Source organism: Lepisma saccharinum, chromosome 9 (genome assembly GCF_977018435.1).
Source record: "Lepisma saccharinum chromosome 9, izLepSacc3.1, whole genome shotgun sequence".
Classification (NCBI taxonomy): domain Eukaryota; kingdom Metazoa; phylum Arthropoda; class Insecta; order Zygentoma; family Lepismatidae; genus Lepisma; species Lepisma saccharinum.
The window spans coordinates 58,721,808-58,737,525 of record NC_139237.1 but is presented as its reverse complement, the minus strand read 5'-3'; the positions used below and the strand labels follow the sequence as shown (position 1 = coordinate 58,737,525).

At 37.4% G+C, this 15,718-nt stretch overlaps 1 protein-coding gene across 3 annotated transcripts in view; it reads left to right on the top strand.

Moving 5' to 3' along the window:
- The first annotated feature begins 452 nt into the window (after positions 1–452).
- LOC145992067 (uncharacterized) overlaps positions 453–15,718 on the top strand; it is a 91,346-nt gene continuing 76,080 nt past the window's right edge. The window contains exons 1-2 of one of the 3 annotated variants that reach the window (XM_083128236.1): positions 453–873; positions 13,922–14,002. In XM_083128236.1, the coding sequence (XP_082984362.1) occupies positions 13,994–14,002 (9 nt within the window). In that variant the 5' untranslated portion in view covers positions 453–873; positions 13,922–13,993. Of the gene's footprint in view, positions 874–4,721; positions 4,861–13,921; positions 14,003–15,718 lie in introns of those variants that run through there. The other 2 variants (XM_083128235.1, XM_083128234.1) reach the window with 2 other exon arrangements.

Genomic DNA, 15,718 nt, shown 5'->3' with positions numbered 1-15,718 from the left:
GAAGCCAAAAACCTAATTTTATCTAGTGTAAACTGAAATTTTCCTGGGGGAGGGAGCTCGATCCCCCTGAATCCGAACTTGGATACGTGCCTGCCATCCCCACTCTGATAGTTAACCGCGTTGCAAAGTAGTACATCCGTCAATGCCAAGGTCAGATTAATACGGATGGCTTGCGCATTATAAACTTACGTCAGAGTCTCTGGAATGCGGGGGATCACATGTAATACACTTATAGTTCCTGGAAGTTCTGTTTTGCCGTGACTGTATATTTTTTCAAAGAGCAGGCTCAGAAGATGAAACACGGATATCCTGTGTTTTGTGACATTCAAAGTATGATTGTTTAAAAAATATCAAGCATATATGTATTTCCTGCGTTGCTAAATGTCCAACAGCAACGAATGCGTCAGAGCTTTGGTACCTGAAATCTAACATTAAACTCAGTACTGCATGAGACCTTCCAGTGAAAAGGAAACGTGTGTTGACTATAACGGTTAACTATGAACTTCAAGCAAACATGGTAAATGTTGTTTATACTGTGTTTGTCGAGTATGTCGCTGTTTGCGTCTGGGAGTAACTGCAGTAACGGAACCCCACCAAGAGACGAAGCAAGAACTGCCCCTTCTTATGGACATGCCGTCAACGCACCTAACCTAAATTGCCCTGACGGATACAAGAGGGACCAAGGGGGAGATTGCAAGAAGATCTTGAACATTACAAATGTCGGGGATGACTTTGACGATACTTCATGAAATCAGCAAGAAACGGTCACAAACTCTATTGAACAACTCCTCACTGTTTTAAAAACATCTTACTATTGACTCATCTGTGTGATTTTGTATCGTGCCCAAATAATTGTTTGGAAACAAGAGAGAGGTGAGTAGAATCTTAATTTCAAGTTGGATGTATGTCACATTTTCCTCACCCAAAATTGAACGAAAAAATTGTGGGATGAGACCTATATTCATGATATTCAAGTCAAACTTAATTTCAGAACAGTTGATTTTTAATTAACGCTAGTGTTCGAATTGAAGGGGGGAAGCTAGGAAATTTCCCCCCTTCTACTTTGTTTCATCCCAGGCTCTACATTTATATTTTCATTCCAAACCAGGTATTCACTGTTTCTATAAGTTTATAGATATTTATAAATAAATATTTATAAATTTGAGCTTTCTGTTTACGATGTTGTGAAAAAGATACACCGTCATAATATTTTATGGATGCACTTTGGTGTTTGTTGAGAAGCAGCAAAAATCAAAGGGTTCTCTGTTCGAGAATGCTCAAGTATGGGCGGGGCAACTTCAATGATGAAAATGAACAAAATGTTTGACATTCTCTTGGTGGCATCTTATTAATCTGTGTCAGCAGTAATAAAGAATTATCCGGACCTTATTTCTTTTCAATTCATCAACTCAGTATAGTTCAAAAGAAAAAGTGTAAAGAAACGCTAACGAAGGTGCAGACTTGTTCATTTACAAGAGAACGTTGTATTTTCCTTGATGTATTTACAGATCTCCCCAAACACTTTTCATTGTTTCTACAAAGAAGAAGGGTTCGATACCCGGTGGAGGCACATAGTGATTCGGATCCCAGCTTAAACTGTAGGTTCAGTCTCGATTAGCCTTACTGTGCATAATGTGAACTTAAAAACACCAATACAATCAATTAATCAATACAAAAAAGACTACGGGCCATTACTGCAACTAAGGGACTGGCTGTGGTAATAAAATCACTAACTTCAACGAAAGAGCAGCCTACAGAAGGTGTAAAAGATGTAGAATGACTTTACCTAATGTCAAAGGGCTGACTGCAGTGCCAGCCCCCACCCCCAACCCCCTTCTGGTCCCTTCCTTGCTACGGGCCTGATCTAAACCACTATGTCTCCACCGGGTGCGTGCCTATTTGTTTTAAAAAGATTGATTGATTTGCTTTATTTTACTTCGCTTTTGGCTAATTGCGAAGATGGGGATGAGTGATGGTATGAAATTGAAGAATGAACCCTCACAACACCCATGCCCAGGCCGGGATTCGAAGCCGGGACCCCTGGTGTTGCTTTAAAAAGAGTTGGATTGATTGTTGATAAGCAGTGACGGCGCCAGGGGTGTGTTTGCACACCTCTTTAATTTTCTTTCGCTCGACTTTCAGCGCACCCCTGTCAAAACCTCAACTTGAAGTACTATTTACATATTTCATTTATTTTCAATGGACAAGGGTAGAAAGGTGGGGAAAGAGTGGAAAGTAGATACGGGGGCGCCAAAAATTCACCTCGCCAGGGTGAACATTTTATTTTGAGCCGCCCCTGCTCAATGAATAAAAAGTCCGCAAATTTGTATTAATGAGTTAATGCACTCTTCCGAATTTGCAGAAATATATAAAAATAAATATAATAATTGTTGATTACATTGAAAATATGTGCAATTGTTATGTTTTGAACCTTGCAGGATTGAGGAGAACTGGAGAAAATGTGATAAGATGAATGGTCACAGGGATTTGAATCCCCGACCTCGAGAATGTTTTTTGTTCCTTTTTGTGTTGCACTGGTGTATCAAATGCTCGAAGCGAGGGGAGATGCAGGGGGATGATATTCCCCAGCTAGAGATTTTTTTGTATAGCGCATCCCCCCTGCTGTATCATTGTCACCACGTTAACCCTCCGTAACCCTTTTTCAAAATTTTGAATTATTTTCCTTACCAGCGCAATAATGATCGGGAAAGCACCAGGTAACTTATCTTCACTATTTCCCCGAAAACATAGAGGCGTTGGTGCCTTTTTTCTGTCGATCTTTCAGTAGATTACACGCCCCTCAAGTGACCGGTCCCCCTTTGGCGGCACTCAGTACCGCGCGCGGAACGTTTCCTACCTTAAATCACAGCACGCCAGCCATGAATTTGGCGGAAATAAGAATAAAACCACGCTACGCTGTTCGGAATGCAATTTATTTGTATGCAGAAACCGTTTCAGTACCCGTACAAAATGTCGGAGTTATCAAAATAACGATATTGAAAAGTGACAACATTCGGTTCCTTATATTTCAGTTAGTGTGTCTTTCCTTAAGTATACCTCGTAAGAGTACGAGAAACAAATTGAGATTTGAACATTTTAATAATATTTTGTAAGTTTCTTCGAGGTGTGTTTTCTACATTCCATTGTTTTTTCTGGGAGTCAGAGAGATTTTGACAGAGAATTTTGGAATAAATAGTTCCTTTCTAAGCCCATATAAGTTGTATGATTTCAATTCGTTTGGAAAAATACCTTGAGAAATTTGAAAAAAATACGTTGAAATGTTTTGAAAAATACGTTGAAAATTTTTGGAAAATACTTTGATATTTTTGTGAATGGTGAGTTCACTTTTTAGTGCCTTCATTATATGGAAAAGTTTAAATTACTTTTATAATAATATTTTGGTGCATTTGCTTCAAGAGTCATTTTTGTTTACTTTTCTTCTAATAGCTAATAAAAATGTCCGAAATGGACATGTTTGCGTTCATGTACATTTTCCTCTGATTTACATTAAGTGCTAGTGTAATTCAACCTCAATTTGCATCAATAATTCATGTAAATAACGTTGGTTTTTATGAGGCGGCACTGAGTGCCGCTCGCGGGACATTTGTGCTGCTGTGAGGACGCGGATGAAGGAGGGTTAAACCATTGTTGCACTCCCACCCCCTCAGCTAACCCCAAGCATAGGGCTAACCCCAAGCCCCAAGGCTTGACTAAACATCCCCCAACTAAACGTATGATTGGAGACTGTGGACGGAGAAAGTTAGAGGCATTAACCGTATCCAATATTACAATCACAGACTAGAGTGCGCGTCAAATCTCCTGCATATGGCGATAGCCAATAGCAGCGCACTGCAGCGGTGCCATGTCGAAATCTCACACGGAAAAGAGACAGCGTGTCACGGAACAAGGCAACGCCGCACGTCTGTGATTCGCTGGTGCTGTTCAGCCGTTCAAGGCCATATGCAGGAGATTTGACGCGCACTTTAACAACATATGCTAACAATAAAGGGCTTCCCTACAGTAAAATTTCTCCCGGGTTTGAATTCCGGCCTGGACATTGGTACTCGAATTCTACACACTACTTGCCAGCTCCCGTGGCGGAGTGGTTATCACATCGCGCTACGACGCCAGGGGTCCCGGGTTCGAATCTCGGCCTGGGCATGTATGTTTGTGAGAGTGTCCATTCATGAATTTCATCATATCATCACTCATCCCCATCTTCGCAAATTAGCCAAAAGTGGCACAAAGAGCGAAGTAAATTAAAGCTAATCAATCTATCAATCAATCTACACACTACTTCTACCTTCAAGTGATTGTCTCTGAATTTCTGGAATAAGAACTGCTGATTTCAGGAAATTTCAAATATTTGAAGTGCAGAAAACATAGATAATCTACCAGATCACTTTTAAAGAGGACCTTTTGTGATTTCTGACCTGTGTTCCCGACTGTTGGTGTTCGCGATTTCCCTCCTCTCTCTCTTGAAGTTGGAATCGAGACAAGATTTTTTTCCCGATCACGATACCGACTTTTCTGGATCCCACACACTAAATCCATCTGTAGGTATAAAAAAAGACGATATGGAAAGCTAATTTTTACTGAAACATTTCAAAGATACTTCGGGAGATGAAGGAGGAAAATTATGTATTTTTTTCTGTGCGCTTTAACATCAAATACTTGTACGACCTGGCCACTCTGAGTAGCAACTTTTTTGATTTGGAAGTTGTACCAGTACGACAGATTCTTGTAGCAGCTTGTGCGAGAAATGCTATAATTTTGTGCTTCTTTATTTGTACTTGAAGATTTGTGTTAAATAAGCTGTATGTAGAAATTATGCTTTTGTACATTATATGTATGCTTCAGGTAAGTTATGTAACACTTCACTGTGATAGACCAAGTGCAACAAGTTTCAATGGCTATACCATACGCCTCGATGTAAACAGTAGCGTATGTACACCACAGTCCCCTTTAACCATGGTTTATCCGAATTTGATGGGACCGATGGTGCTTCGGTTGAACGAAAATTCGGTTAAACCGGAATAAAGTTTGGCTCGGGTACCCTTTTCTACACCCTCGATTTTAAAAATCTTACAATAAAACGTAGTCATTTAACTCAACATGAATTACAGTAACATTAAGGCTCTGGTACAAAAAGCCGTACGACTAAATAAAGTTTAATTCAGCTTGTGAAAAAAAAAAAAAATGCTTAAGATTAGATGAACGCTTCTTAGCACGAGAAATTTACCACTGCTTTTTTAGCGATTCGGTTAAACAGGACACTAGTGTATTTAATTTTCTGTTCAAAATGATGCAAGTTAATTTGTGTGTGGGAACGTGTGTTTAGTCTGAAAACTATATTCCTTAATTCTAAAAATTCATCTAGTCTAAAATTGTGTGTATTTTCTGCAAAGTTTTTACTCCAGACAGTATAAATAACTATGGTTTCTGAACAGGTTTCTTCATTATCGGAATGACAGGTTTCGCAGAGACTTAACTTTAGACGCTGGCAGTTATTCATATACAAATGAAATGTGCTTACTTATCCCCCATACATGTTTATTTTATTCGATTAATTTCAAATAATTATGTCAGAACTTGTAATTGTGAGTTGGTGACAGTGGTCACCAAAATTAATTGCATGAAATGTACAGGTACTGAAATGTGTTTCATGTGTATAAATAACATCATGTTGGTATGGGGATATAGCTTCATTCTTCCTTGCTAATCAGCATTTGCAAACAACTGTAATATGCATGCATCACATTTTGAAATCTTACATTAATTGATTAATTTGATCTTGCTCTTTAAAATAATCTGAGTGACTATTTTCACCAGGTGATGAAGCTAGCTTTTGAGCTTTTAAACTGTATTTGCATGATCTACAACCTGGCCTCTTACATGGATGTGTGTATTCTTTAGTTGATGTATACGAAGCTTACGTTGGTGTCCCTTTATTTTCGTGCAGGAGACAAGTACTTTTTTCTGTATGCCGTGGAGTTGGAAAAATACTGCACCATGTTCTAATATGGACTGGTGCTGCTAATATGTCACATGAGTATGAAGGGGTATTGCGTTCGTAAATGCTTTCGTTGTTAGCTTAGGCAGGTCAGGTTTAGGCTATTAGCATTGAAATTACTTCGGTAAATATTTCCCAACACACCTGATCATGTAATTTCTGGTTTTCAGCACTTTCTGTGACCCAAGTTCCTTTTGTTTTATTGTGATTTCATCATGCTACAAATGCAATTTTTACATTGTTTGATTTTGATTTATGTCTGTTAACACATACTGTGGAGTTTTAGCGATCACTTTATATTTCGTTCAATATATGCTATCGTGGTTAGGTTAGGTTCCCTTGGCATTAAAATAAATTCCCTAAATGCATTCTACTTAGGTTCCGATAGAGTCCAAACAGCACTCATTACATTAAGGAAGGTTCAAATTTCATGTGACAACGATTTCCAAAATTCTATGATAATTAGTCTTTGTGCGAGGAGAAATCATAAAACAATCGGAACCATTATCCTTTCTGCTATTCTCACTACCTGGTGTCAGTGGTAGTCTCACCCATTTTTAATGTAAAATAACTTTTTAGCAGCAAGTTCAACAACACTGCCAATGAATATAATAAAATAAGATTAAAGACAATGTTATGGTATGGTTGAGGTCAGTGGCACAGGAACGGGGTGGTACAGGGGTACATTGTGCCCCCCTAAATTTTTGAAGGGGGTACTGTACCCCCTAAATTTTTGAAGGGGGTACTGTACCCCCTAAATCTCTACATCTATTTGTACCCCCCTTAGATAATTTGTCAGAGTCAAGATGCTACTGTTAAAATAACCTATTTTCAATTAGCTCAGTAAAAAAGGTTAAATTGTTTATAACTTATAAGCATTATCTTCCGTACCACAGAAATTCAAACCATTGTAAACTTATTCTACTATATTGTGCTTGCTACAATTTAGTTCATTGACCTGTGTCCTTCGAAACTTTTTGAGGAGATGAAAATTGTTCAAAATATGTGTGAAACAGTGGAATAAGGTAAAGTTTAGTCTACTCTCAGAAAAATCACTCTCCAGGCGAATGCTCTTTTGCGTAAGGGGGGTACACATTTCTTAAGAAACGGTCACGTCGATTCGAAGATAAGACACAAATCTTCGTCAGAAGAGTATATGACTGAACTTTTATTTTCAATTTTTCAAATGGAAATTTCCGAAACGAAATACTTACACAACCGAGACTAGACACGACAGACCAACTTGGGAGAGGGGGGGGGGGGTGGTACTATACTTAAACCTATATATTAAGAGATTTGTTAATAATAGAGATGTTACTGTGTAAGACAAGAAAAGTCTCTCCTCTTAAATTTCAAGACGAGAATGAAATAAATCTCTACAAAATCAAAGGAAGACGATACTTGATGTTCGTGACGATCTCGTTGGAAACTCTGGTTATCAAATTTGAAGATATTGCTTAAAATAAATTTAAAATACTATGTCTTATTGAGACATATCAAGTGTATATATCATTGATTTTTCAAATTACACATATTTTATTTATTGTAATTGCAAAGTAAATCCAGTAGTGACAATTACGAGCCTGTGCCGCCCGATTTCATCTATTCAGGATAAAATTCTGTATTTCGACGTTTCGCAGTGTCGAAACAAGATGTAAAGCAGACAAACGTTATTAAGAAAACTTATTGCTTTAATTACATATTGTACGTTGTGAGAGTGGAGACACAATGTACATATTGCTTATACTAAACATTTCGTGGGTCAGGACGAGATATGCCGCCCCCGTGGCGGAGTGGTTATCATATTGCGCTAAGATGCCAGGTTCCCGGGTTCGAATCCCGGCCTTTGCATGGATGTTTGTGAGTGTCCATTTTTCAATTTCATCATATCATCACACATCCCCATATTTGCAAAATTAGTTAAAAGTGGCACAAAAATCGAAGTAAAATAAAGCAAATCAATCAATCAATCAGGACAAGATATCTCACCTTCTAATTGAGGGGTCCCACATGCACAGTGCTTTGAATTTCACTTTAAACTGTAGATCCAGTCCCGATTAGCCTATCTGAGCATGAAGTGAATCTGGAAAAAGTTTTAATAACTTCTGATCTGAAACCGAGACAAGAATAATCACAAACAAGAACGAGAAGGAGATCACCACACAGGAGACGATATGAGGCTGTGACAATTCTCGACTCGTCTCATCGCAATATCATTCCTAGGTGAAATAAAATGTTTCCTAGTCAATAAAACAGAGTGCGATTTGTGATTTTATCAGAGGGAGGAGAACTTATTTTTACCTAAGTGTTAGGTATACTTAGAATTAAGACACTAATTGCTTAAAATCTAATTTGATATCGAATGAAACAAAAACACAACACCATTTTAAGTTAAACCATAAAGTCAAACTGTTAGAAAATCAGATGAATGCACAAGATAAATGAGATTCAGTGCAATGTTCTATGGTTTGCCAGTTGGCTTGTGAAGGGCACTGTGATGCTTAGACTTAATCCAATTTATTGCATTTTTTTTTCTGCATGGAAACAATGCACTGAGAGTCTATTTATTGAAAGGAAGAGTAGGTTTAAAACTTCTAAATTATTTCTGTAATCAGTTAAGGTTAGGTTTATTGCATTGAACCCACTTTCACATTCAATTGTAGATATTGGTAGATTTTGGATTGGGTTTACAAGGTCTTTGAGTGAGATGAGAACGTTTGATTGATTTGGTTCATTTTACTTCGCATTTTTGCCACTTTTGTCTAATCTAGAAGATGAGGATGAGTGATGATATGATGAAATTATTGAAGGGACCCTCACAAACACCCATGCCCAGGCCGAGATTCAAGCCTGCAACCTCGGCCATCGTAGCGCGCTAACCACTCTGCCACGGAGGACGAGGTATTGACTTGTCACCCTAAAACACACGCATGTATCTACATTTAATGCTACTACATGTGAAAAGAAACATTGGCTGGCTTTTCATATTGTCTACACTGTTCTCAGCACCTGGTGAAAATAGCCCCACATGCTATTCTCACCACCTGATGAAAATAGTCGCGGCCTGAAAAAAATAATGCATGTTAGTGCAGTAATTGGAAAATTCATATCCTTTCAATCAATTCATTTGATTGGGAATACTCTGGCAAAGTTTTATCGTACATGTAAATGCATTTTATTGCGTAGGTTATAATGTAAGTAATTGTCATGCTATCATTCATTTCAACCTTCCAATGTATTTTGTTCTTTTTGTCAAGAGCAACCTGTATTGCCTAACCGTGGGCTCTAGTTGCTGGGGTGGAAATTGGTCTCTAGAAGTCAGTATTTTTTGTTTGCATTACAGCAATTTCTGTTTTTTAAATTTCTTACTCCTTTTCACCTTTCTGTCACAATTCTTTTGAAGTTGACCAAGAAACGCTTGGTATCATTTTTAAATGGTTGGATGCCTATCTCGTATTGAACCATGTGCCTGTTCAGCTTATCAGGCTTTCAACCTGTAGCATCATACTAAAGTTTTTTTTTCCCCCCTATTTGTTGGCAGATACCACAAAGTACTATGAAATCAGTTAATTGTGAATATTTTAATCCAATGTTATGTCTAGAACCTTAAATTTTGTGTGTAAAATGTCACACATGTGACGCTGGAATAGCCCTATGGAGGTAGAGTGAATATTTGTTACAGCTTTCTTGTAAAGCTTGTAAAACGTGTTTCTCTTTGACCAAGTTCTAAGTGAGGTTTATATTATTTGTCCAGAAAATTAGTGTGTAATAATTCCACTAATTATAATTGTATACATCAATGTACCAAGATTTTTGCTTTAAAATATTTGAGAATTATATCAGAATATTAAATTACACGTCATCACAAAATTCTGTTTTTTGACCCAAAACGGGTGCAAAGTTAAAAGAAACTCTAATTTTGCATAGTTTCCAGGATAATTACACTCCTTGTAATTGAAAGTGCCATATGGCATTTTTGAGTACTCCGTGAAAGGCCAAAATGCCAGAAAAGTATCAGCAAATAAACTCCAACCAGTACATTCCAATACAGATACCACTGGTATTGGCCTGTATCGATACATCGTATCAGCTCGACCCTAATCTACAGTGATATGGTAGAGTCTGCCATATATTAGAATGTATTGCATAGTTATTTATGATGTTACCGGTAGAGCCTTCTTTACGCCATTCTGTGCAAGAATTACTTGCTTTTCATCCAATTTGAATTAATTAATAAATTAGGTGTTTCAAGGTTACATTTAAAAATATGTAACTTGGTTAGTTGGATTCATGGCTTTCCTAGCCCACGTTTGCCAAAAAAAAAAGCAAGAAGAAAGAAATGCTGTTTCTCGGAGAAATTGCGGGCCCCTGAATTATTCTCAATTTTGTCTACCACTGCCACCAAACTGCATTCCTAATCTAAGAAAAGCTACACATTAACCATGTCAATCACAGGACAAATCTCCTCACATGAGCAATACTATAGCTCTGAATCAGAGTATGAGGAAGTAGTTGTATCTGTTTTTGTATTCAATATAGGGTCAATCCATATGAATTCATACAACCTGGTTGCTTGACCATTTTTAAAAAAGTTTATTTTTTGTGGGGTGTGAGCATCATATATTGACAGTTCAGAACCACTCTTATTTTATTTTTACTATCACCGATTTGAAGATGGCGGGCATTTTTTTATCATGGCGCGCGTCATTTTCTCCATTCGTAAGCAACAGCGGCAACTTTTTTTTTCTCAGCTGTGGTAAGTCCTACGACAATGAGACAAAATCTGTGATGTTAAGCACATTATAGGCTACAATTATATTTCTGTGTAATTTTCTAAATATTATTCCTTCATAATAAATTTGAAGGTCAAAATTGTGTATTTTAATCTCTCAAAATGACATTTTCGGACATTTTTTTTGGGGGGGAGGGCAGTTTGTTTGACACTTGAATTTTTTTGTGCAAGTACCTGTGTACCAATAGAGTATGTCAAAATTATTTGAAGCTTGAGACTTTAATATTTGTTTTTCTACAGGGTCATAAACATGTACTTTTTGTTAAAAAATTCCAAGTTCAGGATTAAATATCTCTGGTGGGCAGTTGTTTAAAAATCTGAAATTTGTACACAATACAGTACTTCATGATAAGTAACTTCAGTAAAAATTTTGAGTTTGAGATTCAATTGGTTTATGGGGATGAATGTGTAGACATCAGTACTGTGCAATCGTGGGCTGTTCATGCTCGTCAAGATAACCCCAGCTGAACACGATTCCGATGACCTTCATCAGTTGCATTTCGCGGCCTTTCATTCTATTCTCTCACATAGCTGAGATTTCTTCAGCTGGGGTTTTCTTTACGAGCATGAACATCCCAAAATCGCACAGTACTGATGTCTATGCATTCATCCCCATAAAATGCCTTCAGTCTCAGATGAATGTCAATTTGTAGCACATTTTCTGCGTTTAGAAACTCGATCACTGAACTCTACTTCATGCGATTCACCGACATTGCATGGTTACATGCTGCCATTTTCCTCGCAATAGTTCAGCACCCCCTGGCGATAGAAGTTTGAAACCTTCAATTGAGAAGCGGGAAAGTCTTTTAAGAGCAATGTATGGTTGCTCAAAATCCAAAATGCGTTTACAAGGTAACAAAGAAAATAAAAACATAGGAAGCGTTACTTTTCAGCATGCCCTCGTATATATACTTTATTGCAGAGCCATTTCAGGATTGTAATGTTGTTCATTGACATTCCAAATTACAGTTTGCAGAATTTCAACACAAAATGTTAATAAGAAATTAAATTAGACATGCCATATTTAATGCAAAATGTTGAATTTTTCACGAGTTTTGTATCTCTTAAACCAATTAAATCTCAAACTCAAAATTTTTACTGAAGTTACTTATCATGAAGTACTGTATTGTGTACAAATTTCAGATTTTTAAACAACTGCCCACCAGAGATATTTAACCCTGAACTTGGAATTTTTTAACGAAAAGTACATGTTTATGACCCTGTAGAAAAACAAATATTAAAGTCTCAAGCTTCAAATAATTTTGACATACTCTATTGGTACACAGGTACTTGCACAAAAAAATTCAAGTGTCAAACAAACTGCCTTCCCCCCCCAAAAAATGTCCGAAAATGTCATTTTGAGCGATTAAAATACACAATTTTGACCTTCAAATTTATTATGAAGGAATAATATTTAGAAAATTACACAGAAATATAATTGTAGCCTATAATGTGCTTAACATCACAGATTTTGTCTCATTGTCGTAGGACTTACCACAGCTGAGAAAAAAAAGTTGCCGCTGTTGCTTACGAATGGAGAAAATGACGCGCGCCATGATAAAAAAATGCCCACCATCTTCAAATCGGTGATAGTAAAAATAAAATAAGAGTGGTTCTGAACTGTCAATATATGAGGCTCACACCCCAAAAAAAATAATTTTTTTTAAAAATGGTCAAGCAACCAGGTTGTATGAATTCATATGGATTGACCCTATATTGAAAAATATATATATTACTATTCATGTCAGCATATTTTCTATTCTTTGCAACAGATAACTGCTTTCATTAGTATTGAAAAGTAACCCACTTGGCACTTGCATGAACAATAAATGGCTGCATAATATCTACTGTGTGTGATTTTATTTAATCACATTATACAAGGTGGTGCAAAAAGAATGCATGTTTTTGGAATAAGTTTAATGTCGTTGATTTTCTAGATACAATCGTTTTATTAACACCAAAACCATTGCTACGAAATGGAGTTTGGATAGGTATACTAGGTATACAGTGATGATTTAAGTATGGAAGATGATGTCTGAAACATGACGTTCTTGTTTCTGTACACATATCTCTCGGAAAGTTCCGCATTGCTCTTGCCAACATTTTGTCTGGCACACCTGTAATTTCTTCATGAATGGCAACTTTTAGCTCATCGACTGTATGGCGTTTTCGAATGTATACTTTCGACTTGAGGTAACTCCACAGAAAGAAGTCTCAGACAGACAAATCTGGGGAGCATAGGGGCCAAGAGACATCGCTGAAACGTGATATTACGTGGTGGGGAAACATTTGATGCAGAACTGCCATCGTAAGCCTTGCTATGCGAGTGGTGGCTCCATTTTGTTGGATCCACATGCCTGTCATTTTGGCCACTCGATGTCGAAGTTGTGGACCCAAAAAATTGCGAAACATGCTGACCTGGCTCTCGGACGCCACTGTTACTGTAGCTCCCTCTTCTTCAAAAAAGTAAGGTCCAACGATCCCCACTTTCGAAACTCCACACCACACTGTCACCTTAGCACCATGAGGAGGTCTCTGGTGTAATTCTCGTGGGTTCTTCGCTGCCCAATATAGACAGTTTTGCTTATTGACATAACCATCCAAATGGAAATGTGGCTCGTCGCTCACCATCAACACAACATCTTGTATACCTATCCAAACTGCATTTCTTACCAATGGTTTTAGTGTTAATAAAATGTTTGTATCTTTAAAATCAACAACGTTACACTTATTCCAAAAACATTCAGTCTTTTTGCTCCACCTTGTACATTAATTTTTACTATGGCCACCTTTCAGATTCATTCTACCTTCGAATATTAACGATATGCATATATCTATTAAATAAGTTAATTTAATCTCCTAGAACCTTACATTCTATGCATAAATGCCACACACCTAACACCATAACTGCTATGTAACGTGAACAGCAAAGTTTGAAGTCAAGACCAATATTTATTAAATGGATCGCAGTTCAATTTTTTTATAGGAACTCTCAGCACATAAACCTCTCCCCTTCTTTGTTCTTTGTTTCTCTCTCTCTTGTGATTATTTGTTTTTTGTCTAATTATATCTTGTTTATCTGTTGTAAAATATACATATTTTTTTGTATTAAACAGATTTGTCCATGTAAGTCAATCAAGAAAAGGAATTGATGAAAGGAGAGGAACTTTGCAGTGATAAAGTTCACAATGAGAAAGGTATGCTCAATCCTGAGATATTTTAACATTGTTTGTTATAATTTTTGTGCAGGCGATTAAAACCATGTGAGACAGAAGAGTTAAAGAAGCCATTGCGAGAAAAAATACCATTCCTACAGCGAACTCTAACTCAACCACACTTGGAAATCTCTATGATAGCATGACATCTGCCAATGAAACAGAATCTGGACCAGTCCTAGTCTACTAAGCCCCTTCAAATAAACTGTTTGTCAGGGCACGAAATTTCCGGTCGCCAGGTCGCCATTGGCGACCAAAAGTTTTGGGCTGGCGACTAAAATTTTGTTGTTTCAAATGTGTGTCAAACACACCTCAAGACTTCACCTCTTGAGAGAAACGGCAGAAGTTATAGAAGAAATTCTAAAACTGAGTGATATCCACACTATTAAGTGGTTAGCCAGCAAAGAACGTGCAAAAAGAGCTCTCTTGCAATCATGGAAAGCTGTTGTGACCCATCTTGAACAGCTGGCCCATAGAAAAGACAATGATGGCGCTAAAGCTAAGGATTTGCTGAAAAGTTTGAAGCAATTTAAATTTGTTAAGCTTCTGTACTTCCTTTTGGATTTCTACGGGAAATTGAACCCTTTAAGCGTGGCACTACAAAATAAGATTCTTTTGATTTCATCTCTGAAAATAAGAATTGAACACTGTATTTCAGTTTTGGCTGACCTGGAATCTAATGTTGGACCAAGCGAACAAGATTTCTTGGACCATGTATCCATTTCAGGGAAGATCAGGGATGTGCAACAGTTTCAGACTGTTAGAGGAAACTTAATTAACAATGCGAAGGTGTACATCACAGAAACATTGCCATCTATGTCAACAGATGCGATTGCATCTCTGCATGTTTTCGACACCTTGGGTTGGCCTCCCAAAGAAAATATTCTTCAGTTTGGGATAGAAGAAATAAAGAAAATCTACATATACTTTAACCCGATCCTTTATAATGAGAAAATGGATGTTCTGTCAGCAGAGTGGACAGAATACAAACTTTTGTTTCCTTCTCCAGCTTTGAATCAGACGCTGGAGAAGATCCACAGTGCAGTGTTCAGCAAGATTCCCCAACTTGCTCCAGATTTTGACATTTTGTGCTGTTCTACCAGTGAGCACAGCCTCATGTGAGGGAGGTTTCAGCTGTCACAACAGACTCAACACTACTTACAGGAACTCTCTGAAGACTGAGACACTGGATGATTTGCTCAGAGTTTCCATAAACGGATTCCCCCCTCCCCGCCATCCTCCTTGTCAGAGTTTGACCCGGCAGCTGCGATTGATAAGTGGTACTTCAGTGCAGAACGATAGCGCTACACAAACATTAATTCCTAACTTTTTAATAATTGCTTATATTTTTATTATTTATCAATATAAAATAGTGGCGACCAAAGATTTTAGTCCGGCGACTGATTTCAAACTTGAAATTTCATGCCCTGTGTTTATACTGTGATCTTATTGTGATTATGATGAATATATGGTCTTGGGAGGGTGTTATTTTCTGATGATAGAGCAATGTATACCCTCGAAACAGATGTAAATGTGAATTTAACCTTGCTATTTTTAATATCAGTTGTACTCTCTCGAGAAAGTGAAATATTTTGCATAGTTTATGAATATTATTTTCTTTATGAACGTTTTCAGTTGTCTTAGCTCGTGTAAATGTGTTATTGTGAAGTTAAGTGTGTTACCTTAATGTGAAGCACA